The sequence below is a fragment of the Heteronotia binoei genome, chromosome 11 (assembly GCF_032191835.1).
Source record: "Heteronotia binoei isolate CCM8104 ecotype False Entrance Well chromosome 11, APGP_CSIRO_Hbin_v1, whole genome shotgun sequence".
Taxonomy (NCBI): domain Eukaryota; kingdom Metazoa; phylum Chordata; class Lepidosauria; order Squamata; family Gekkonidae; genus Heteronotia; species Heteronotia binoei.
The window spans coordinates 53,076,808-53,104,080 of NC_083233.1; the positions used below are offsets into that span (position 1 = coordinate 53,076,808).

The following is a 27,273-nucleotide window of genomic DNA, read 5'->3' on the forward strand; positions in this document are numbered from 1 at the left end:
TAAATACTAAATCTTGTTTAGTATTTATAAATTTTAAACTTGTTTATTGTTAAATGTTGTGAAATTATTTACATTTTATTTTGGAAAGGGGGGAAATAGTGAACACTTACTTCGCAAGTGATACCTGAAAACTGCAGCAAGTTTATAAGTGTTCTATTACAGAAAGGTGTAGAACAGTTGTCTTCAGAAATTGCAGTAGAACAAATGCAGAATGTGTTTTTTTAGAATTGAAAGGAACACAATGGCCCTCATCTCAGTTGATTCTCTGAGATTATAAGAATATTAGAGATTCCTGGCAATGTGTTATAAATACTTTTAGACTTCATTTCTGTTTTTACATGTTTCTTCTCAAAGCTGTTTTCTCCCTGCTGCAAAAAGAAAGTAATAAAGACTTTTCTGCCAGTATATTAGCTATTGAGTCAGGTATGGTGTATGTATTCACTGGGGAGAAGAGATTGCCAGTGCACAGAACAGTTAATTAGGAGCTTGTGTTTCCCTTAATATGAAAGCCTGTAATTTTTTAATTGCTTGGCTTTAAAAGAAGACAGAGAAGCATTCTGCCTAAGAACTTGTGATTGGTAAAACATCAAGGATCTGGTTTAATTTTGGTCTGTCTGTATATGTATCTTGCTTTTACAATCTTGTTGTCTTGTTGCAAGACATTGCATGGCAGAGGTGGGGGTGGCCAACGTACAGAGCTTGCCTGAGTAATGTTGGCAGAGCTGTCTGAATTTTCATAAATACTATTCCTTCCTGCTGAATTTGCTACTTTCAACAGCTTTTTAAAACTCCATGCTTGGATAATGATTTTCATGTTTGTTTTTTTTAGAGATGCAGATGCCACAAGAATAGACATCTTTACTGGTAAGTTGGGTTTATTTAGTTTCTATAGTGCCTGAAGAGTAAGACCAAAAAGGAAAGTTGAATACAAAGAAAATCAAGCTTAGAACTACATGGTGTTTGTTATTATCAAATTTAGCAATAAGCTCAGTGGAAGAAAATGCTTTTTTCATTAGTAATCCGTGAGTATGATAGGATTATTGGTAACCTAATAGAAAAATTTTCCTTATTTGCATTTTTTGGATACAGAATTAAGATCGTTTTTGACCAAATGAATTCCCCAAGAGACATTGGAAGAAAGAGATTTTTACTTGCTTTAATAATGGGGATAGCACCAAACTAATTTCCTGCAGTGTGAGTTCCATAATTCCAGGGCTGCATTGAAACAAGGGCTTTGTGCTGAACCTACAGGTTCAGCTGGAAGTCAGAACTGGAGATATATGGACATGGCAGATCACCCACATCAGTACATAGGCAAAGTCTTGCACTTTTGAAAGTTTCTGAACTGTCTTCAGCAGGAGCCTTATGTAAAGAACATGACAGTAATACGGCTTGCCATCATATTAATGACAGTGGCTGGCTCAGGGCTGACCAAACTTGCTTACTGTAAGAGCCACATGGAATAAATGTCAGATGTTTGAGAGCTGCAAGACATGAATGTCAGCTGTTTTGAGAGCTGCAAGACAGGAAGGCAGGCAAATAGATGGGGGAGAGAGGATGAATGGAGAGGTGGAAAGTAACTTTAAATGCATTCTTCAAGCCTCCAGCTGGCTTTGGAAAAGTGATTTAAAGAGAAAAATGCCTTATTCAAGCTGTCCAATGGGAGCTGCACAACATATGTGAAAGAGCCACATGTGGCCCTTGAGCCGCAGTTTGGCTACCTCTGGGCTAGCTCTTTGTCTTCTAGCTGCAAGTGTACCTGATATATCAGCTAAACCTAATAAGCTACTTTGAGCCACAGCATCTTTTTGTGAGTACTGAAGTTATTCTGGATCCAAAAGTACCCCCAAATGGTGGACTATAGATGGAATATGATGTATCAAGATTTTACCCTTAGCCAAGCATACATTCAGGTTATATAGCTAAGAGAGAGCTTGTGATGAAAATTATTTGGCCACAACCAAAGTATTTCATTTCAGATGGCTAGAATTTATAAGCCAGTATGAGTTAGGGCCAGGTTGTGGTCCATACAGCTCAAATGTCTACATCTTCAGATGAAATCAACTGAAACATTTCCAAGTAATTTCATTTGGCTAATCCTAAGGAGTTTTGAATTCAGACTCCAATACTATGTAGTGCATGAACTGGAGCTGATGAGTGTGACATATTGTCATGGGTGCTGGGGATCCTGCAGAGGAAGTTGAGCCTCCAGAAGAAACTGTGCCCCTGCCACCTGCACCAGTGCCCCTGCCTCCTGCTGGAGAAGATCCCAGCCCCCCTGCCTCGCCCTCTCGGGTGGCGTGTGTGCGTGACCGCCTCCGTCAGGACCTCAGGGATCGGAGGAGGGCGGCACGTTCACAAGCAAGACGCTCCCTGAGCCCTGAGTTTTGAGAGGATTCTGGCCCTTCTAAGAGCAAGGATGCTTGAGTTGCAACAGGATCCTGGCTGCCTTTCTGAGCCAGCAATTAGCCCAAATGGGCAACAGCCAGCAGAGGGCTATATAGCTGTAGGCTTTAGGAGGAGGCTTTGTGGAAGCAACTAGTCATCTCCCTGACGTTCTAGCATCCACTCCGGCTTGACTTTGGTTTCTGGACTCCCTGACTTTGGCTTGTGACTTCTGGACTCCCTGACCTCGGCTTCTGGACCTCGGGCCTGCGATACTTGTACAGTGATTCGGATTTGGCGCCTCGGACCCTCCTGCTTACTGGCTGCAGACCTCGGACTGCCCCTGGACTTTGCCTGACCCGGCCCCAGCCGTGACAGATTGCTTCCACCCGACAAACACACACTCCACAGGATGGATGCTGAAGCAAGTGAAACCACAGGACTACTGGCTGCGCTCCAAGCCGAGGTACAGCAGCTAGCGCAGGCAGTGGTGCACTTGCAGCAACAACCTGCGGCCAGTGCTCCAGCCAAGTGCCCAGTTCCCCCACCTGACAGATTTGGGGGTGCCGTGGAAGAATTTCCTGCTTTCCTAGCACAGTGTCGGCTGTACTTCAAACTGAGAGCACGGGACTTCCTCGACGACAAAACGAAGGTGTGTTTCATCATCAGTCTGTTAAAGCGGCAGGCGGCCAAATGGACCACACCCTTGTTGGTTGCGTCCTCTCCCCTACTGACTGATTAGCAGGGGTTTGAGGCCCACCTGTCTGCTGCCTTCTCAAACCCAATCCAAGCAGCCACAGCCAACCGGAAGATCAGGGCGCTGAAACAAGGCAACTCCGCGGTGGCTCAATATGCCACCGAATTCAAGCTCCTGGCCCAAGACTTAGCATGGAATGAGGCTGCCCAGATGGACCAGTTTACTGAGGGGTTGGCAGAGGAAGTCCTGGATGAACTGGCCAGGGTAGAGCAACCACCCACGCTCCAACAACTTATCACCCTCTGCCTCCACATCGATGGCCGCCTGGAAAGTCGCCGCCAAGCCAAGACCAGAGGGCGCCAGCTCCCTGCGCCGTGCAACTTGGCTCCTCGCCCATTCCCAGCTAGTACCAGCACCGAGGATGAGCCTATGTGGCTTGGAGCTGCTCGACCCCGCCTGACCCCAGAGGAAAAGACCAGATGCCACACGCAGAATCTGTGCCTCTACTGCGGCACGGCAGGCCACCATGCCTCTGGCTGCCCCGCTAAGCATCGGATATCCGGACCTTCGCTGCCACCGCCGCCAAAAGGGCAGCCCCAGGCGTAAGTGGACCCCCCAGCCTGGGGCGACTAGCTGGGTCCTCCGAACAGCGGGCTGATACCCTGGGGCCGTTCCTGCTACCAGTCAAACTCCGTCTGCCTGACGAACGCTGGCTGTTCGTGTATGCCATGCTGGACTCGGGAGCGGCCCACTGTTTCATAGATGCCGCCTTCGTAAAGCAGCACCAGATCCCGGTGCAGACAAAAGAGATTCCGACACTGGTGGAGGCTATTGACGGGCGCCTCCTCCGTTCTGGGCCCGTCACCCAGGAGACCTGTCCCATCACCTTTCACGTCCAGCAGCACCAAGAATAGCTGCAGTTTAATGTCGCCCGCATGCCTCGCTTCCCGCTGATTCTGGGCCTTTCCTGGCTGCAGCTGCACAATCCCATCGTGGACTGGGCCCAGCAGGAACTATGTTTCCGAGACCCATGTCCTCATCTGACTCCTCCCACCACTCTAGCAGCCGGCATCCCGAGTGGTGGTCCTCAGCTCCCTCAGGAGTATGCGGATTTCGCCGATGTTTTCGAAGAGACAGGAGCGGATCAGCTTCCCCCTCACCGGCCCTATGACTGTGCCATTGACTTGGTACCTGGGGCACCACTCCCTGGGGCGTCTATACCCTATGTCAGAGCCTGAGTTGGCAGCTCTGCGGGACTTCCTGGACAAGAACCTGAAACGCGGATTCATCCGACCCTCGACGTCTCCCCTGTCTGCTCCAGTCCTCTTCGTGAAGAAGAAAAGTGGGGAGCTCCGGCTGTGCAATGATTACCAGGCCCTGAACAAGATCACCATCCGCGACCGGTACCCTCTACCACTGATCCCTGAACTCTTGGATCGCTTAAAGGGGGCCCAAATCTACACCAAGCTGGACCTCCGTGGAGCGTACAGTTTGGTGCGCATATGGCCCGGAGACGAGTGGAAGACCGCGTTTGGGACCCGATAAGGGCAGTACGAGCACCTGGTGATGCCCTTCGGATTGACCAACGCCCCCGCTGTCTTCCAGAGGTTCATGAATGACATCTTCCGGGACCTGCTCGACCGCTTCGCAATCATATACCTAGATGACACCCTAATTTACTCCAGTGATCCTGCCCAGCACGCCGAGCACATCCGCCAGGTCCTGCAGCGCCTACGAACCCATGGCCTCTACGCCAAGCTGGAGAAGTGCGACTTCGACCTGCGCTCTGTCGAGTTCCTCGGTCACATTGTGTCACTGCAGGGGATCCTCATGGACCCGAAAAAAGTGGAAGCGGTCCTGACCTGGCAGGCTCCTCAGAATCGCAAAGACCTGCAGCGATTCCTTGGTTTTGCCAACTACTATCGGCAATTCATCCTGGCCTATGCATCCCTGACAACACCCCTGACTCAACTACTCCGCCCCAAAGAACCCTTCCGCTGGTCCCCAGAGGCCGATAACGCCTTCTCCACCCTGAAGACCTGCTTTGCCACCGGGCCACTCCTGAGATACCCTGACCCCCAGCTTCCCTTTACGGTGGAAGCTGATGCCTCCAACGTGGCCCTGGGAGCAGTGCTGTCCCAGCGCGAGGAGCCGTCGCAGCCACTCCAGCCCTGCGCCTATTACTCGCGCCAGCTTACTGCTGCGGAGAGGAACTATACCATCTGGGAGAGGGAGTTGCTCGCGATCAAGGCGGCTTTTGAGGTTTGAAGGCATTACCTCGAAGGGGCTCGCCACCCTGTTCAAGTGCTCACTGACCACCGGAACTTAGAGCACCTCCAGACCACCCGCCGTCTCAACCAGCGCCAGATCCGGTGGTCCCTCTTCTCCCGCTTTGACTTCCGGATCTCCTACATCCCCCATACCCAGAATCGGAAAGCAGACGCGCTCTCGCGGAAACCGGAATACGCCCCTGCTTCAACTGAGACCGCGCCCGCTGCTCCCATCCTGCCGCCCTCAGTGTTTGCAGCCACCTCCACTTCACCCACACTCGTGGAGGACATTCGTGCTAACCAGGCCAACGATCCCTTGGTCCAGCAACAACTCCAGGCACTCCAAGACGACTCGGCAGGCGAGTTCACGACTCGAGGCGGCCTCTTGCTACACCACGAACGCCTCTATGTGCCGCCCGGGCCCTTGCGGGCAGAAGTGCTACACCTGACCCACGACTCGTTACCCGCCGGGCACTTTGGACAGCATAAGACCACCCACTTGCTGACGCAAGAATTCTGGTGGCCACGAGTTCGCTCCAATGTTGCCCGTTATGTCAGCTCCTGTGATGTCTGCCGATGGGCCAAAGACGTCCCAGCCAAACCCTCGGGGTTGTTACAGCCCTTGCCCACACCCTCAGGACCCTGGGATACCATCTCGATGGACTTCATCACGGAACTTCCACGATCCAAGGGTCAGACTTGCATCTTGGTGGTCGTCGACCTATTTACCAAGATGGCCCACTTCATTCCGTGCCCGAAACTTCCCACAGCTCAGGAGACAGCCCAGCTCTACCTGCAATACATCTTTCGTCTGCACGGACTCCCAGCCCACCTGATCTCAGACCGGGGCCCCCAGTTCTCCTCTCGGTTCTGGCAAGCCCTCCATTCCAGCCTGGGGACTCGAGTGCACCTGTCCTCAGCCTACCACCCACAGACAGATGGTCAGACAGAGCGCACCAATGCCACGCTAGAGCAATATCTCCACTGTTACACCTGCTACCAGCAGGACGACTGGACCACTCTGTTGCCTCTAGCGGAATTTGCATACAACAACGCAGTCCATTCCTCCACCCAAATGACCCCGTTTGCTGCAACCTGGTACCACCCTCAGTTCTTCCCGGCGATCCTGCCACCCACGAATGTCCCCGCCGTCGAGGCCTACCTGCAAGAACTTTGCGCCAGCCAAGACTTGCTCCGAGAGCAGCTACAGCGGGCCAAGGAAGCCTATAAACTGGCTGCGGACCGGAAGAGGCAGGAAGGCCCCCCAATCCAGCCGGGGGATCAGGTGTGGCTCTCAACTCGCTACCTGCGCCGGCCTGGTCGGTCTCACAAGCTGGATGCGCGGTTCATTGGACCCTACCCCTTCATAGAACAAATAAACCCCGTCGCCTTCAGGCTCCAGTTGCCACCCCACCTCCGCATTCACCCCGTGTTCCATCGCTCCCTCCTTGTTCCAGCTGCACCCCCTGATCCAGCTCGGCCTCCTTGCCCACCGCCGCCACCACCGGTGTTGGTGGATGATGAAGAAGAATACGAGGTGCGCCAGATCCTGGACTCCCGGTACCATCGTGGAGGCCTCCAGTACCTTGTGGACTGGGAGGGATACGGCCCAGAAGACCGGTCTTGGGAGCCCGTGGACAATCTTCATGCCCCGGACTTGTTGCAACGGTTCCACAACGACCATCCCGACCTCCCAGGCCCCTCGACGGAGGGGGGCCCTGGGGGGGGGATAGTGTCATGGGTGCTGGGGATCCTGCAGAGGAAGTTGAGCCTGCAGAAGAAACTGTGCCCCTGCCACCTGCACCAGTGCCCCTGCCTCCTGCTGGAGAAGATCCCAGCCCCCCTGCCTCGCCCTCTCGGGTGGCGCATGTGCGTGACTGCCTCCGTCAGGACCTCAGGGATTGGAGGAGGGCGGCACGCTCACAAGCAAGACGCTCCCTGAGCCCTGAGTTTTGAGAGGATTCTGGCCCTTCTAAGAGCAAGGATGCTTGAGTTGCAACAGGATCCTGGCTGCCTTTCTGAGCCAGCAATTAGCCCAAATGGGCAACAGCCAGCAGAGGGCTATATAGCTGTAGGCTTTGGGAGGAGGCTTTGTGGAAGCAACTAGTCATCTCCCTGACGTTCTAGCATCCACTCCGGCTTGACTTTGGTTTCTGGACTCCCTGACTTTGGCTTGTGACTTCTGGACTCCCTGACCTCGGCTTCTGGATCTCGGACCTGCGATACTTGTACAGTGATTCGGATTTGGCGCCTCGGACCCTCCTGCTTACTGGCTACAGACCTCGGACTGCCCCTGGACTTTGCCTGACCCGGCTCCAGCCGTGACACATATCCTCAAAATATTTTCATTTTTGGTTCAAGGTAAACTGCTAATTTAGATACCAGGCTCCTGATGCTGTTACTTTGCATTATAACATGTGTAATGTAAGCACTTGTCTTAAAAATAATCACTGCTGGTGGCTGGCAGATTAATTCATTTTTTAAATTCAAGTGAACTTTACACTAATACATGATTTTCTCCATTGGCTGAGGCTCCTCCCTTGGGGAGGAAGGGGGAGAGGTAGAGTTTTTCCAGGCTCTCTCAATTGCCCAGCAGAGCTATTGAGCCAAGCCTCTTTTCCTTCTATTGTCTGAGGCTCCTTCCCCTCCTGGTCCCCTGGGGAAGGAAGGAAAGAGCCAGAGCTTCCTTTGCCCACTTTCCTGGCCTCATGGAAGAGATACGAAGGAAGCACCTTTAAGACCGAGTGCTTACGTTTTAAGCAGGTTTTATTAAGTTTAAAAAAAAACAAAACAAATCTTTGTGTTTGTGTCCTTTATAGAGTTTATATCTCTGCTACCTAATCTTATATAGGTACACTCATGGCCTGGCTCAACATGGCTTGGCCCAACACGGTCTCATTTATGTCAGATCCGGCCCTCATAACAAATCAGTTCGATACCCCTGCTGTATAGCCTCCTATGTTGTTCCAGTGGCATATATTGTAGTTAGATCTCTGCTTTATGTACATTTGAATTTTTTTGCTTTTTCAAATTGAGGACTGTTAATTCTCTTCTTACAGAACCTCGAGAAGACCTGAGGGGTGGGTGCATGCTCTGTTTTTTGGATGATGGAGCAGGAATGGACCCAAGTAAGTGACAGTACATTGTTTTGTCATTTCATTCTTAGAGAAACTGGAAGTTTAACCCTTAAATACTATTTGACAGCAGTGATTATAAAGGAATTAGTGAGGATAATCTGTTATGTCTCAGCACAATAATGTGAGAGGTACATGTATATTCATGCAAGATAACTTCGAGAACAGAATTTGCTTTTTTTTTCTTTTTTTGAAGACCTATAATGAACCAATAAAAGGAGTGGCTGCTGTGAATGGCTAGGTTGAAATTCTGATTTTTCTTTTTGACGAGCATGATGTATTACTGCTAGAAGATATTGAGGATGCCGGAAGATCTCCTAAAGAGCCATCTTTGCCTGTATCTTGTCCAGGTAGAGGAAGAAGGAAGAAGGATGTTGGGGAAATGATCAGTGGCCTCATTTATCATTGTTTTCTAGTAAACCTGGAAAAGAGCTTCCTGATTTCATCACAGCATCTGATACAGCTGATAGTCTTCTTTCACATTTCACTAAGCTACATAATTCTACCAGTGGACTGGATTGTTAAACTACAAACTGTGAACAAAGTAATCATCTCTTCCCAGACATCAATGATCTCTTGTTCCTGGCATTGTACAAGGAGTTATGAGCTTCTTAGATGTTACATAATCTGGACAAAGCTACATTCCAGGCTGCTCCCTCAACAACATGAGATTGCCAGCAAACCTCACCTTCAGATAACAGCCCCATCTTCTTTTGCTGTTGGCACCATCACCCCGGTTGATCCTTTCAGTCATCCACCCTGCCTTTGTGTTGCTTGGGTAGACAGCTCTCCTTAAAACACAAAGTGGTGCAGGGCAATAGATGAAACGAGGTGTCTCACAACATTTTGTCCGGAGCTCAAAGTGCCCTGCAAGTATCTCTTAACTGGGACTGAATACATGGTCATGAAAGCATATATCATCTGCTAAGAATTGATAAGGTTTTGCTGTCTCCACAAAGGGACTTTTAACATCCTAGCAGTACATGATATAATTACTTCAGCCAGGGCCGGTAACATAACCAAGAGTTTGAGTGCTGTATGCATGCTTGATGGCTCCCGCCTTCAGCTTTCTCCTTTCTGTTAGCTGTAAATTCTTGAGCATATACAGAGTTAGTAACAATGATTGAAATATTTTGAATTCTTGGGTGGAGGGCATTTCTCTATAGTCTCTATTAGGGAACTGGGGAAAATTAGAAGGAAATTGCCAAAACCAAATATCCTGCAGACTGTGTTGAAACCAGGATGTTATGAAGTCATCTGATATTCATCACCGGATAATTATATTTTCTCTGCTATCAAATGTTGTCTAATGGTGAAATAAATAGTTACCATCCTGAAATCAACAGTTGGTTTTAAAAACCTATTTGTGTTTTTGTTGTTTTGTTTGTAGAATGGCCAAATAGTTACTATGCAATATTCTGTTTGCCTCCTAAACTGGAAGGGATTTGACTGGGTCTTGTGCAGAACAAGTAAAAATGTATAAAAATATTAGTATCTGGAAAAGTCCTCAGAGTTTTCAAGACAGCTGAAAAGATCACATTGCTTGGCAGCTACATCTGCCATTGCTTACCATTTTGATGCTTTCAAATTACATAAGGCTTATAGGATGGCATGCAGTCTGCATGAGCAGAATCACTGAAGCCTTCCTCAGCTTGTCTGTATGACTCTACTAACAAACTTAAGGTACTGCAAGATTCCAGCCCTAGGTGGTAACAGAGTGGACAGAAATATAGTTAAATATAGCCATTCCAGAATTTCTGATTTCTGCTTTGCTGAACCAAAACTTGCCTTTCTTTTGCTCAATGACCTCAGGTCCATCTAGGCTCAGGGTATTTTCCACAATTGTTGCACTTGGATCAATATTGTTTTTTTCAGTACTCTGAATTCCTGATATGCTAACACTTCCATGTCAAGCCATCTGTAATTTCAACCAGGACTTGCAATATGAAGCATAATCTAGAACAGAATACTCATGTGAGGTTAATTGTGGACCAGTTAAACTTTTAAAAATGGTGTTCATAAACAGCTACATTACAGAAATCTTGATTATGTGCAAAATTATGTCTCATCGTATCCAAAGCTTAAGTCTGCTTAACCTTATTTTAGTCATGATGTTATCAGAAAATGTATAACTGCTGCAAGCTGGTTGCTTTCCAAGAAAGGTGCAATTCATACACCAGTCAAGTTCATGAAAGGTGGTTCATATGCTTGGAAGCCATGTGGACTTCCGTCAACGTGGACTGATCTGTAAGCACTTCAGACTACAAATCTGATGTTTAAAAGGAATGCTATCCCATCTAGCACAGGCTGAATACCACCTTCCAGTACTACTGAGCCATCTGCTAACAGAACCTCTGCCCCGTTGGACTAGATTTCAGTTTATTATTTAATTAGGTGGCTTAGCCTTCACCCATTCCATTGCTGACTCCAGGCTCCTATTCAGAATACATCTGACGATCTCTGGATCTGATGAAAATGAAAAACAGAGTTGAGTGTCATTGGCATCATGATGGTGTCTCACCCTAGGCCTCTGGACAGCCCAGGTTTGCAGTTTAAGTGCAAGTATTTGAAGACTACTGAAGGGAATGCAGAGCAGCTAGATGAAGTGTTTGGGGCTCCACAAATAGAACTGAAAACAAAATTATTCTGAGTAGTTTTGTGAATGCAGAAGATTGTTCAGTCTGTTTTCATAGACTCACCAGAGCATGTAGCAAGGAGACTGTATTGGAAAGAGACTCTGGAAGTATGCCTGTTTGAACACACAGTCCTGAAATCTCACCAAATACATTGTGCATCATACTCTTAATATTCAATGTATTCATCAGTATAAATGGAATGAAAGCATCTATCTCACTTCACTGAACACAGAGAGCATTGAAATTCAACCCCCCCCAACTGCTATTCAGCTGTGCGAATGATGTACGCAAATCACAGTCAATTACAATATAGCTATAATTTCATGCCATTCATGATGGATTTCTGAGGAGACTAAACAAGCACATCTGTGGACATTCAGCTGGACTGGTATATACATCATGAATGGTAGAGTGAAGGTCTCGTATCTCTCAACTGGATCAATGCTATTTAGATTCAAGATACCATTTATATAGGTGAAAGTGAAGAAAGCTAAGCTATTGATACCAATGCTTTGAGTCCTCATTTTCTCTCTCTCTCTTTTTAGATGATGCTGCAAGTGTGATTCAATTTGGTAAATCGGCTAAACGAACACCAGAATCAACCCAGATTGGACAATATGGAAATGGCTTGAAATCGTAGGTATATGGATGCCAACCACCTGGAACTTGGGTTTTGGCTGAGAATATGAGTCATCTGAAATAGAAAAGTGGAACATATTTTCTGAGTAAATCAAGTATCTGTTCTCTGAAATAGGTTAGAATTTCTGAGAACCTTTGCATTCTTTTTAGATCTAGATTTTCCTATGTGAGCCTTTATCTTGTTATTCTCTCAGAAGATTGAGCTTAGCTGTAGATCTGCAGTGTTTCTGTGCCCTTCCTGCAGATAATGTGTTAGGCTTTTAATAAATATCACCTTGAATCAAGCTTATTGATATTCTGGTGTACAGGCAGTTTCATAAAGCAGCTGTGTATAGATAGTAATTGCAGATGATAGATTTTGTGTCCTCTTTTCTGGCTACTCCCCACAGGGAGCTAGAATAATAATCTCAGTGCTACCTTCAAAAACAATGCTTCGGCTAGAAGAAGAACCACTATAAAGCACTGTCTTCACATGAGAATAATCTGGTGATTTCCTATACTGCTGAGAAAATGAACAGAGTCCACTTTCTTTCTGTAAAGTCAGAGATCATCTGCTAAGGCAATTGATGCAGTTCCTGTACCAAATCATAGCTTGAACCTTTGTTGATGTAAGAGTTGTCTGGAGCCTAAATATTTAGCTACCTTCTCCAAGTATGAAATATTAAAAATTAGACAAAAGAGTTTGAATATGCACATTGAAGACAATAATAATAGAAGAAACCAAAAGCACACATCTCGTAATTAGCCAAGGTGGGCAAGGGTTGAGTGAAAAACTGGTAAACTAGACCATTCAGATAATCTGGTACATATATTTGAGTGATATTAAATGAAATATTCATCTACTCTAAAGATATATATTGCTGGATTTAACAGAGTGACTACACAGAAATTCAGTTACGACCAGAAGAATTGTTATTGTCAAGGAAGTCGTTTGATGCCTCAGCATTCCAAGCCACGCTATTATCTGTTGATAATGGAGGGAATCCAGATTGGTTCTGTAAATCAGTTTCTCTACAAATTCCACATAAAGACTCTTAAAACAATTATATTTGATTCAGCAGGAGGATTTTCTGACTTCAGTAGACATCACCAAGGCATATCTTCATGTGGTGATATACCTGAACTGTTGGAAAGTCTTCATTTTCTTTATGATCCTGTAAATCTGGAAAGGATTCCTGGTTTCCAACCCCAATACTGAAGTATCTAGGAGTGGTGTTCAGCATTGATCTGGATGACATCAGAGAAGATCACAAAATTGCATTTGGTCATCACAGAAGTTCCTCATAATGATAGTCTGATGTACAGACATTCTCATTACTGTGGAAGGTATTCAGGGACTTATGATTTCCTCCATCCTGTCGAAGTTGTGCCGTGGATGATATTCCAATGGATTGTGGTCTCATCAAGAGGATGTTGCTGTCCAACAAAATGATCAAGTGCTGATTCCAGCAGAGTTCAGAAACTGTTATGGCTGGTGGTTCCAGCAACCCATTTGTCCAGGGAGGAGCCCTGCTGGCCTTCTCACTAGAGAAGTGTATCTGTTAGAGTGGGGAGCCTACTATGTAGACTTAGGGATAGTGATCAACGAACAGACTATCACAGTAAAAGCCTGTTAGAGCTCAGAGCAGCTCACCTCTCTTTACAACCTTCCACCATCACCTGTTCTAGTCCACATGGTCAACATGAAGTCAAGGCCACATCGATTATTGGGAAGGAACAGTTGTCTTGCTTTGAGTGCAAGGAATCCTTTGGTCTCATCTGATGGGCAGACTCCATCCTGGCATTTCTAACAGCAGTACATGTTTGGGGCATTTATAATTTCCCAAAAGACTGTGCATCCTAATAGGATCTTAACACCATAAAATGGGTCCTCAACCCTATAATTTTTTGGATGGATTCAGATTTGACAACCCTCAGTGAATACATCTAATGAACCATGAAGGGCAGAGGGCCTTCTGTTGTCTGCAGGACTGTCCATTAGACCATCCCTTCAACATTGCTAGCCAGAGTTCTTGGTGTTGCAGAAAAATCAGAAGATCAGTGCCTTCAAGGCAGAAGTCATCATAATGGCAGCATGCTGGGCTCAGAAGTCCTGGTTCTTAGCCATTGTTTAATAAGCCATTGCAGTTTATTCTGTCCATGATCTTCTACACCAAGGCTTGTTTCTTTATCCAAATATAGTTTGGTTCCACCTCTCCATCTAGAGGTTGAACAGTGACTGCTAGAACAATGCACATTCCATAAATTATATATGTGCAACAGCTCAGAGGAGATCTGTTGGTTGGTGTTATAAGCTCATCACACAGCAGTCCACTGGTATTGGAGAGGTAACTATCTTTCTCACAGTCTAGTCTGGATTAAAGGTTTTGACAAAGTCCTGTTTGTAATTTGCCTAAGTGTCAGATCAAAATCTCAAGTCATCACATCCACATGCAAGACATTTTTCATGAGAAGCTTCAGTTGTGTGGCCCCCTTCAGTTCACAGATATTCTTTCTGTGATTTCCCCAAGTCATGAACACTCTACTAAAATATCTCATCGGTTCAATTGTACAGGACTGAGTTGTTCTAAGAGCAGACCTGTCATTTGGTCCAAAGTGAACTTTTTTTTCTATCTCAAAAATTAGTAGTGCCACAGTTTTGCCTTCATGTGAAATATCGAAGACAAAAGAAGTATTAGCCTGATGTCCCTAGAAGAGGAGTTGGTTTTATACCCTGCCCTTCACTGCCTGAAGGAGTCTCGGAGCAGCTTATAATCATCTTCCCTTTGTTTACCCACAACAAACACCCTCTGAGATAGATGGGGCTGAGAGAGATCTGAAAGAACTGTGACTGACCCAAGGTCACCCTTTATGTGGAGGAATGGGGAATCAAACCCAGTTCTTCAGATTGGAGTCCACCATTCTTAACCACTACACCAAACTGGCTCTCTATATTAGATGTGCTGAAGAGGTCTGATGAGCAAACAGACTGTTTGTTTCCTTCTATCCAGTCTCAGTGAGGAAAACTAGTATAAAAACACACTCATACAATGGACCCCAAGGCATGCCATATATAGTCATATATAGTCCAGGTTAATAATATATTCCAAAAAACCTGTACTGTCAGCCACATTCAACATCCAAGCACCTCCAGAAAACAGCTGTGGTATGGTCGATTTTCTGCTTTTGTACACCATTACAAATTGGCCATCCAATGTATTTGACAACATGCTTTTTGATTGTGCTCCAACAAGCCATAATATCATCTAGCAGTGAACCAGGACACCATATACACGTCAATGTTCAGTATTCAATGTTCTGGCTTGAATTTCCTCCTTTGCCAACAGAATGGAACACTGGAACTTACCACAAGGCCTGTTTCTTTTCAGTGAATGGAGAGCTCACCCCCACCTGGGGTTCTACATCTTCAGAGTTTCCACCAATTGAGTGCTTTTTCACCACCTTAACATGGGAATTTGCAGACAGCCTGCATTCATCCCATTACTTTAGTGATGAAGATCTCAACTGCAGATCAACTTAGGAGGTTACATTGCTTAAGCTACCTCATACATGAAAAATAAAGCACATAGGACTCCAACTTACATGTTAAGTGGTTTCAACTTGGGAGTCAAGTTAACTGCCATCTATTTCAAGCCCGTACTTTGGAGGAAGGATATCTGGTTTCTAGACAGTGAATTTGTACATTGACAAATAAGAGGAGCACTTTGGGGGGCAGAATGTACAAGGAAACTGACTGTCTCTGAGAAATGTACATTCAATCCACTTCCTCTGTGACAGTGTGCATTCTGGGGACCTTAAACATATTTATCAAATTCTTAGAGCAAAAATAATATGCATGAATGGTTTGGCTTACAGTGAGATACCTCAGATTTGTCTTTGTGTTGGATTGTCTAGTACTTTGAGTTCTACCAACAAAAAGTTCCACTATATTTTGCAATGATACCCAAGTTTTTCTGTTTCCTTGAATAACCAAAACTCTCTGGAACCTTCAGAGCACAAACGCTATTGGTAGTCTGGTAGCTCTATTGACTTTGCCAGCGATAGCTTACCATACTCGCTTTTTCACACAATAAGGTGTTTGTTTCTCCAGGCAGAGAATTCCTGATCCAAGGCAAATTCTTGGTGGCAGCATGTTGCCTGATGTGCGTGATAGAGCTCTTGTCAGATTCTTTGATAAGAAAATTGCTATATCCTCAAAGCCAATGTTTGTTGCATCTGAGACCTTTTCTAATACAGGCTCTCAGTGTTAGCTATGAGTAGAACTTGACCTCCCATGGAATCCATCTAGGACTCAAATGACCTAATGATGATAACCTTCATACAAATTTCATATATCGACCAACACAGTGAAGTGGAATAAATGTAGCATAATATGATGGACAGCTTCACATTCTTAATTCATATTGATGACATGCAACTTTTTTTCAGTTTCACGTAGCCATATTTTAAAAGCTTTTGTCCATGTCTAAAATCCATAATGCATAGTCAAATTATTTAATTTAACTGGTTGTTAGTTGTAATATAATAAACAATTTTGCACAAGTAATAACTTGCCTTTTAATTAAGTTCTGCACTGATATTCATATTATATCTGCAGTGATTTAAAAAGAAATTGGTCTGATGACTAGGTCTCAGAGGAAGTTATGTGAATTATTAGATGTAGTAGGATTGTTAGAAAGAAGGATTGAAATTCAATTTCCCCCATAGATATGAATAGTAACTATCAGCTCACATGGTGGAAATGCTTGCTCCAAACTGGATGATACTGGAATATAAATGAGAGTACTTGTTTGCATGATTTTCTCAATAGAGTTTATTAAGAAATCAGTAGGAGAAAATGAATTTTTATTCCTAAACCAAACTTCTGGAAGATTATTATTAAGGGCATAACTGTACATTACATTTTTCCCTTGGTCAGTTTTGCTCTTTTCAAGTGTTTATGGGCCCAGGTGGCATCAGGACCATAGTGCATCGAAAGAATGGACTTATACCGCCTCATGCCTTATTCCTAGCCTTAAACAACTAGGGTACTCATAGTGGGGGAAATAGTGCTCCATCCCAGAATGTTTCATGTTGGTGGGTGGAAAACTCTAAGCCTCCTCTCCACATCCGATCTGAATGGGCCCCTACATACCCAGGAAGTATGGAAATTCAGAACATGCCTCTCCACATGACCTGGGGATATCCCTAAGGAAAATGTGTTGTTCAGGTCATAGTTAATGTATGTAACTAGTGAAATAAATTCTAGCCTGCTTTTGTTTAGTCTGTGACTGACCATTACACTTGTTTTGCTTTGAATAAAACCAGTCATTATATATGGCAACACTGAAATCTCTCTGCAGGGGCTCCATGCGAATTGGCAAGGATTTTATTCTCTTTACTAAGAAGGACAACATCATGACCTGCCTTTTCTTGTCTCGCACATTTCATGAAGAAGAAGGAATTGATGAGGTCAGTACACAGTTTGTGACTTTAAAAATCAAATTACAAATACAGGTCTAGATAAGCTAAAGTGTCTTTCTCCATTATCATTAAATGGGTTTTGGTTGATCATCTTTGTGGTCCCTGTGCAGTCCCAAACTTGATGTAGACTTTTCCAAAAATTTTCTTAAGAATTGATTTCTGTACTTTGCTAAGTATAAGGCTGTCTTTCCCAACGTTTTATATTTATAAGCAATTTAAAATACCAGTATAAAAACTTTAAAGAAATGTAGCTGAGAGCCTGGGGGGAATGTCTTTGGATGACATTAGAAATTTCACATGCTTGACACCAGCCAAAAGATTTTGAGGAGTGTGTTCCATAATTGAGGGGTCATCATAGAGAAAGACCTGTATTATGTGGTAGTTCACCTTACATTAGGTAATGGTAGCACACTGAGTGAGTAGGGCAAGTGAATCACTAACTAAGATTTCTTCTAGCATGGGTGTTTGGCTCTGTAATTTATTTCAGATGATAAACTTGTTGCTGTATATTTTAGAATCTGTGCTGCCAAAGTGAACTGTATTATGAACTAGTGGAAGCATCCAAACTGTCTGCAAAGGCAGCATCATGTACTAAATTGTCATAATGTATCTTGGATGTACGGTATTTTGAATATATAAATAACTGAGCTTCAATTAGCTTTTTTGAGGTATGGTTGAAGCTAGTAAGCGAGCCAGAGGTGACTAAAGCTAGGATGTGGCACCAAAGAGATCATGACTTTTCCTTTATAAGCAAAGACCAAATAGCACTGAGAACCTGGTCTTTGAAGGAGAATGCAACTGTCCAGAAAAAGTTGACGCCTCAGTCCCAGATTTGGTGTGTCATCAGCCAATAGCACCTCTTTCAAAGGAGGTGGTATTGCTGGTCAACTGGAGGCAATAGGAAAAGAGGCAGTTTTAGATATTGGGCTTCTGAAAGCAGTGATGTCGTTCTATTATTGCTCAACTTAATTTTTAATATGACCCTTCCTCCCCACGCCCCCTTGAACTTTAGGTAATTGTTCCGTTACCCTCCTGGAATGCTCATACTGAAGAACCCCTAACAGACAACATGGAAAAATTTGCCATTGAAACTGAGCTGATCTACAAATATTCCCCATTCAAATCAAAGCAAGAAGTATTGGAGCAGTTTAGGAAGATTACTGGGGAGAAAGGTGAGATGCAGTCATTGTGTGTTTGTGATAAGGTCAAGGCTAGGTGTACTCTAAGTGTTTACATCAACTGGAGTAATGCATCTTTGCAAGATAAATTCTCCCACTCACTCAGTATAGCAAAGCTATGTAGATTAGCTAGAGGCTTTCCAGTACTTGCATGGAAAACTCTTCAGTCCGTGATCTGCCTGCTTCATGGCAACAAGTCCTGTTCAGAGCTCCACCATTTTATTCTTAGCAGTCTTTTCCCCTATTCCTTCTTTTCTCCTCTGCATTAGCCAGCTAGACAAGGAGCGAACATCATGCCTAGAGGATTGCTATGTTTGTGGCCATCTCATAACTGGTGTTCTCTGCAACTCAAGCTGTCACTAAGGCACAGCAGGAGTGGTCTCTGATGGCTGTCTGACAACTTCCACTGTGCTCACCTCCAGTCAGATGACAATAGCACTACTGCTAACCAAGTGGCAGCACAAGGCACCACAAGTTTGGAGTAGAAGGTGGCCATTTTGGAGTTCGGGGCGCAAATGTTTATGAGAACAAAAGTTTGGTTTTGATCCAATGATTCATTCCCTGCATCCTTGACAAGGGTTTCTTTGCACGTCAGCATGTGCTGGAACAAGTATGCGATGATCCATGATGTTAAATGAGGCTTCATTCAAATGTGTAGAAATGTGGAGAGGGGCAATAACAGCTAATGGAGGCACTGTCCTCCCCCAGCCAGCCCAGCTGGTGTTCAGTAGCAAAAAAGACCCCACAAAAGAGCCATGCTTCATTCTATTTCTTCCCAGATAAATGATTGTGTATTGCCTGATCCCCTGCGTTCTGCAAGAAGTAAAGAATCCTCCAGGCCCAGAAAACACCCAATAAGGGATTTGTCTCGTAACTCTGCATCTAGGCAGGTTATACCTTTCCCATCTAGATAACCCAGTGTAGTTCAGTTTTGTGACTCTGTGTTTGTGTAATTTTTATTAATTTTAACTATAAAAAGAAAAAAGCATAAGCAAAGATACAGAAGCATTAAAGAGGGAAGGGGTGGATACAGAGTGGGAGACCAGAAATAAAGAAAAATGTAAATATATCAGTTACATTTCTACCTCCAAACGAAATACCCAATTATTTCTATCTGCAAGTATTAAATTTTCCCCTTATATTTTACCATCTTTATCTTTCATTATACACTTTTTACTAAACTATTACTTAAAATACAAGTCTAAACTATTCTTCAGCACATATAAGTATAAAAAAGTCAGAGAAGTCTCAACACAGAACTAACTGGCTAACTTAACCATATTAAAAATACAGACTAACTTGTTGTTTTAACAATTCGTCATTAAAATGAGCATAAGAAACAAATATCTTTATCCTTCTAACTTACTTATTTCAAATGGAAAGAAAAAAAAAGTCAGATTTAAAATATCAAAACGTAGAGAGGAAAAAAGTAATAAGCAGAAAAAAACAGTAATTTATCTATCTCAGTATAAACAGTTTCTCCAAACAAACGTATTAAGAGCAGATCTACTAGATTGCAGAATAATTGTGTTGTTTGCCTTCTTAAAAATTAATCCAAGTCAACTATTTATATAAAATTCTTTTAGCCGCCCTGAGCCTGCCTTTGGCGGGGGAGGGCGGGATACAAAAATAAATTTATTATTATTATTATTAAAACTTTTCAATCCTTTAACTCTTACATCCATATTGCTCTAGGAGGAAAAACTTAAAATGACCCAAAAATCTCACTTGGCCTTATAAAATCGCATCTCAGTTCTTGTTGAGAATTCCATATCCAATTACTCACAGAGAGAGAAACAGTTCAAAGACCCTTCTTCCTGAAAGTTTTTCACGTCTTGATTTTTTTGCTGAGATGTACCTTCTCTCTCCTTAGTGCAGTCATCCCTCTCAGTAAAAATAGTAAGGATCCCCTACCACTTGTTCCTCTCGAAAAAACTTCAATCAGTCTCGATTTCCGGTCCTTCTTTCCATTTTGGTTTACTTCTGTTCGTTTCCCAGCGGATCACTCTCCATTTCCAATTCCACAGATGTCACCGAGATCTCTTTAACACTCTGCTTATGTAGATTTGAAATTTCGCTAGCTTTCAACATAAAAGCTCCCATTTGCTTTTTTATCAACTCTGTTAATGAACCAAGATCTTGCTTTAGAGAAGTTATGGTAACCATTATATCTTTTTTATAAAACATTTTGCTTGGTAATACCATTTTTCTCTACCAAATAACTCAAGTCTGTTAATCCAAGTTGAAAAGTAACTCAGAGACCCAGTTAGTCTGTCTCTCCAAATCTCCTCCAGCCGTGTGTTTTGATTGTTGCCATTTCAGTTGCACTCAGGCGGCAAAGACAAATCTCTCTAAAATATATCTCGTTTTTGTTCAGACCATATTATAGCCAGATAATAGTCTCATTAACACATATTCAATTATAATCAGGGTCGATTTGAGTATCTATATTCTGTCTAATTCAAATTGTTGCCAATGCTCAAAGCTGTTCTTTGTCTTTTCGAAGCCGCATTCACGGAAAGTGGGGGGGGGGGAATCCGTCTCTTTCCCTTCCTTTGAACTGTCCCGTTTGTTGCTATGTAAAATGGTATTGATACAGCCAGTGGTATTGAAAATAAATTTATTTGCCGAGTAGAATTGCCACACTTGAGGTAGGAAAATGATGCATCAGAAGCTTGTTAAGAGAAAAAAGAGCAAGCGGTCGGGTGTTCACCTCTTACTGCCGTAATGGTGATCATGGCGGCGGAGCTTCAGGGCATACAAGAAGGACAGGAACAGCCGCCACTATGCCCCTGGCTTCTTGCAAAGCCCCATGCCAAAAGGAAACCCCTTCAGGGTCTCACTGAAGATGCCACATCTGTGGCACCTCTCCAACCAGGGAGAGGGGGGGGCCACTAGAGACAAGCTCCGCAGACCCCCACTGAGCTCAAGGTGACATAACCCAGAAACCTATGGTGAGACAGTTTTGTGACTCTGACACACAAATGTGTGGAGGTAGAAACAAAAAGGAAAATAATTGGCAAAAGTACCCTGAGAACTTAAATACAATTTTGTTTTTTGCCTGACTCATTTAAGTTTCTTTTGGTGGTTGCTCTGACATCAAGGATATCTAGTGATAAGGATTGTGGCAGATCTCTTAAGAACCCAAGGGAACCTCTCTTTGTGTGAGACTTGTGAGGCCTCGGAAATGGTTTACATTAGCAGTGCTAAATTCTTTGTTTGCAAGGACTTCTGTTCTTTGGATAGAGGTTCTATAAGAGCAACAACTTAATGAGGCAAAATTTTGGCACATCCTACATAAGTAATGATTCCTGTGGCCTTCATGCCTGACTCTGACTTGGAGTCTGCAGTTATCTGCATAAGCTAGTGTAATGATTTGAAGAAATTTATGGCTAAAATACTGGCACATGGCTTTCACTTCCCGGTCTGGATGAGATCAAGGACAAGAGGAAGACCATATTGTCAGTGTCTAAAGTAGATGAAAGACCAATCACTCTGGACAGCTCCTTTTGTCTCTACAAGTCACATTATAAAGTTGAAATTCAGCAGACATCTGTTTTCAAATCCAGCTTTTCAGACAAGAACCTTCCTTAGTTTTCTCATACAACTACTTCTCTAACTCTGGAACAGTTATGCTGCTATTCTCCATCTGTGAGGGGCATTTTACAAAACATAGGCAGCTTTGATCACAGATGCAAACTTCTCAGATGCTTATTGGTTTCTTCTGTCTTATGCCCAAGAAGAACAGTAAATGGAAATACCAACAGACTTGTGAGTAGAAGAAAATTCCTTTTGGAGTCCGCGCACTTAACCACTACACCAAACTGGTTCTCTTGTATGATGAAATATTGTGCTCTCCCATACGATGAGATCGGGCTAGCCTGGGCCATCTCTGTGCAGGCCAACATTCTAGTCTTCATGATTTCATGTTTGGATGTGTTCTGGGAGCAACCTGCACTACCATCCCCTGCAGTGGATACTGTGGTGTCATCAGGACTTCAGGTGGCTATCCATTTGAAATCCACCTCAGTCCCTTAAGTTTTCACCAGCTTCATGATCCTTGTACGCCTTTTGGTTTGGGGCATTCACATGCACTCTCTACCTGTACAATTTTTTCTTCCATTTCCCATCGCAGGAGCAGGGAAGTGTGGTTCTCTGGAACATTGGGGACACCCTTTAAAACCACAGGTTCTTGATAAAACATCTTAAGAGGAGACTTGCAGTCAATCACACATCTACGAACAGTCACATCTTGAATGCCAATATCTCCTCTTTGGAAAGGACCATTAGGATATCATTCTCCAGTTTGTCAGCAAGTCCTTAATGGATCTGATAACCTTGGCCAAGATTCTGGTGGCGTTGGAAAGTGCTGTCAAGTCACAGCCGACTTATGGCAATGCTAGTTTGTCATTGCCTACCTTGGCATAGGAGCCCTGGACTTCTTGGTGGTGTCCTATCCAAATACTAGGCAGGGCTGACCCTGCTTAGCTTCTGAGATATGAAGATGATGATGATATTGGATTTATATCCCACCCTATACTCTGAGTCTCAGAGCGGTCACAATCTCCTTTACCTTCCCACACATTCACACCAGGCACCCTGTGAGGTAGGTGGGGCTAACAGAGCTCTTAGAGCAGTTGCCCTTTCAAGGACAACTCCTACAACAGCTATGGCTGACCCAAGACCATTCCAGCAGCTGCAAGTGGAGGAGTGGGGAATCAAACCCGGTTCTCCCAGATATGAGTCCATGCTTATTGGTTTCCTCTGTTTTATGCCCAAGAAGAACAGTAAATGGAAATACCAATAGACTTGTGAGCAGAAGAAAATTCTTCTTGGAGTCCGTGCACTTAACCACTACACCAAACTGCCTCTCTCATATGATGAGATATTGTGCTCTCCCATATGATGAGCTTGGGCTAGCCTGGGCCATCCAGGTGCAGGCCAAGATTCTAGTCTTCATGATTTCATGTTTGGATATGTTCTGGGAGCAACCTGCACTACCATCCCTTCAGTGGATACTGTGATGTTTTCAGGACTTCAGGTGGCTAGCCTATATGAAATCCACCTGTTGTTCCTATGATGACTGCAGTACCAGGATACTGATGAAGACAGAACCCTGAAAGAACCAGTATTAATCAAGGTCCCCACAGGTGCCAGCCTCTGGCTTGGGGTGCTTTACTGCCTCAACCCCACAGCCTGGAGCAAGTGGATTTTCTTGGAGACTCAGTACAGTACCAACTGGTTGTAGTTCATAGACATCCAGAAAGTCCTTTCCACGCATATTTCAAAATAGAAACTTACACATTCTGACATAACATTACAGCAATGTTGCCAAAAACTTACAAGGCAGCACATAATCCAGTTCTCCAGTAGAAAACCTTTTGTTCATTGGGCAGAGCAACACATCTCTCAGATGAGCACTTTCAAGGTATGCTTGATATCAAAGTGGATTGGCTGAGATGCCAAGACCTGAATCTAGGAGAGTGGATTCTTAGCCTGAAAGTATTCTGCACAATAACCAGGAGATAGGTCAGCCAATCTTATATCTGTGTGCTTCTCCCATCAACAAATAGTGATCTAGCTTGTACTGCAGGCTTCAGTCAGAGAGATTAGAGCATGGTAATGCCCTTACCCATTCTTGGACCACTTACATGAAGTTTATCCAGTTTCTTTTGTCACCAGAGTCTTAAACAAGACCGTCATTGAAAATGAAGACTTCTTCATAGCTCCTCATTGCAGCTCTCTAACCTTGTGACCGTGGTAGTTCATCCCATGTGAATTATTCCCCCAGCCCTGCAACATCTTTATTCATCGGCTTTTTCTGATACCATGTTTTCTACTTGAGTTGGAGAACCCTTCAGCTATTCTCAAGAGCTTGTTAACATCCTATTGGCCTCTAGAAACAATCCATCCAAGGATCTATGAGATTAAAATAAAAGACATTTGTTTTGTGGTTTTGATAGTCACATCAACCTTCCAACAGAGTTGCAAAGCTTCTTGCATTCTGATTTCAAACAGACCTTACTCCTCAGCATGCTTAAGAAATAAATCCTATCTACAATACTGGGCAGAAAACCCTTCCAGCTCATTCTCACTTTTGCCACTTCCTCAGAAGTACTGTCAATCATCGCCATCACCACCACCATCTGCTTCTTTTCAGCTGGGGCCTACATAACATACTTAGGGTCTTCTGTCTTTCTAATGTTTTATGCTTTGAATACTTCCTCTCAAGATGGCTTGTCATTGACTCTTTGGCCAGAAGAGATGAGGTCAAAGAAGTGTCTTGTTAACCAGGAAGAAGGATCAACCTGTCTCATCCCAAAAGTGAACACACAATTTCATAGAAACTGAAAGGATTTTTATCTCCTTCAGCTTCATAATCTGGCCACCATCATGAGAGGAAATGGTGCAGATTAGACCTCCATAGGATGATAAATGCACTGATGCCTTCTGAACCTCCAGTGCCCACTTTGTATTCTCCCTCAAGGCAAGAAAGATACCAAATTAACATGCAGAGGTAGGTAAAAGCATGTGTATTTCTGGCCTACAAAGTGCAATACCTTCCAATTCCTTCTGGGATCATTACTTTTCTACTGGAACGTCACTACTTCGGCTGTTTTCTCAAATACTCTCCCCCCTAAGAAGATCTCTAGGACTGCCATCTGGGCATCTGCCTCAGCCTTTTTGAAATACTATAGGTTGGACACTTTTTTTCCTCTGCCAACAGAGCCTTCAATAGGAAGATTCTCTGAAGTGTTTTTCTACAATGGTCCCTTGACGAATATTAACCCGGAATGGTGGCCAGCTTTTCAGTCCTTGCAAGGATGCTTTCCTCTACTGATAGGATATGAAAATAGAATTTTGCTGTAAGGGGTGCTTCTCACTGTTGGAAAGAAGGGCATTCTTCTCTACTCTAGAAATGTCACAAATGACCACTTGAATACCATAAAGAGACATGTTGTTTTCCCAGGCCACAGTAAGCAGTGTTCTGGAAACCTGTTTTCTATTAAATATAAGCTTTTGGTGTTTATAGCTGTTGTTAAGAGGTTTTTAAGCCATCGCTTTTGTTAGCTTTAACTGGGGGACCTCCCACACAGGAACCGGAGACTAGCTGATCTGTATAACACTGCCTATAAAATGAGTGACAGTTGACCCCTTACAAGGAAGCCCTCCATTCCACTACTGAGAAAAAAACCCTTTCTACCAGTGTTTCATGTTTAATTGTCAAATCACACTTTAGTACTGTGATAAATAAAGTACATGTGACTTTCTGCCCAAAAAAGAAAGTAGGGCTATACAATGTTTAATGCCCTTGTGTCTGATGCCTCAGGGACTCTGGTGATCATTTTCAACCTTAAACTAATGGATAACGGAGAACCTGAGCTGGATGTTACCTCTGACCCAAGAGATATCCAGATGGCTGAAACCCCACCAGAGGGGACGTAAGTATAACACTACTGGCTGCCTAAACCCATGTGCATGTTAAAAAGCATGAAAAGATACTGCTTGCTGTCTAGTAATTGAAATGCTTATTTCCGGGGAAAGAAAGCTTCCTTCTCTGAATTCAGTCCGTCATTGAGTCAACTGCATGTAACATCTGAACTGCAGCCCTGTGTGAAAAGAAGATACAGCTGTGGGCAATAAGGGGACTGTGCCATTCAGAATGGAAGGATTAAAGATAGTGGCTAAACGTAAAAACTGTGTCAGGTGATTTTAACTACCCGCAGATTGATTGAGTCAATATGTGTTCTGGTCGAGAGAAAGAGATTGAGTTTCTAGATGCCCTCAGTGACTGCTTTGGAGCAGATGGTCACAGAACCTACCAGGGGTGGGGCGATCCTGGATTTGGCCCTGAGTAATGCCCAAGACTTGGTGAGAGATGTAAAAGTGATTGCACCACTTGGGAGCAGTGACCGTAACGTTATTGATTTCACCATTTGTATAAATAGGGAGTTGCCCCAAAAGAACAGCAGAACCACATTTAACTTTAAAAGGGGTAAATTCTCTGAGATGAGGAGGCATGTGAAGAGGAAACTGAAAGGAAAGGTAAATACAGTCAAAACCCTTGGGGAAGCTTGGAGGCTATTTAAAACTACAATCATGGAAGCTCAGATAAAATATATACCACAAGTTAGGAAAGGCACAAACAGGTATAAGAAAAAGCCTGCATGGTTAACAAACAAAGTAATGGAAGCTGTAAAAGGTAAGAAGGACTCCTTTAAGCGGTGGAAAGCTAGTCCAAGTGAAATTAATAAAAGGGAACACAGGCTGTGGCAAATCATATGCAAGACTGTGATCAGGCAGGCAAAAAGGGACTATGAGGAACATATTGCAAAAAACCTAAAGACCAACAATAAAAATTTCTTCAAATATATTAGAAGCAGGAAACCAGCCAGGGAGGCAGTGGGGCACTTGGATGACCAAGGGGTAAAAGGATTACTGAAGGAGGATAGGGAAATGGCTGAGAAGCTGAATGCATTTTTTGCCTCCATCTTCATTGTGGAAGATGAAAAGTGTTTGCCCACTCCAGAACCACTAATTTTGGAAGGGGTGTTGAAAGACCTGAGTCAGATTGAGGTGACAAGAGGAGGTCCTACAACTGATTGACGAATTAAAAACTAAGTCACCAGGTCCGGATGGCATACATCGAAGAGTTCTGAAAGAACTCAAAGGTGAACTTGTGGATCTTCTGACAAAAATCTGTAATCTTTCATTGAAATCTGCCTCCGTTCCTGAAAACTGGAAGGTAGCAAATGTCACCCCCATCTTTAAAAAGGGTTCCAGAGGAGATCCGGGAAACTACAGACCAGTCAGTGTGACAATACTGGGAAAGTTGGTAGAAACCATTATCAAGGACAGAATGAGTAGGCA

The 27,273-nt window shown here is 43.9% G+C and overlaps 1 protein-coding gene across 1 annotated transcript in view; it reads left to right on the plus strand.

Moving 5' to 3' along the window:
• Window positions 1–27,273, plus strand: part of MORC2 (MORC family CW-type zinc finger 2) — an 84,089-nt gene that overhangs the window by 12,165 nt on the left and 44,651 nt on the right. The window contains exons 3-8 of the mRNA XM_060249071.1: window positions 830–864; window positions 8,412–8,480; window positions 11,668–11,758; window positions 17,104–17,212; window positions 18,237–18,396; window positions 25,733–25,844. Coding sequence (XP_060105054.1) covers window positions 830–864; window positions 8,412–8,480; window positions 11,668–11,758; window positions 17,104–17,212; window positions 18,237–18,396; window positions 25,733–25,844 — 576 coding nt within the window. The remainder of the gene's footprint in view (window positions 1–829; window positions 865–8,411; window positions 8,481–11,667; window positions 11,759–17,103; window positions 17,213–18,236; window positions 18,397–25,732; window positions 25,845–27,273) is intronic.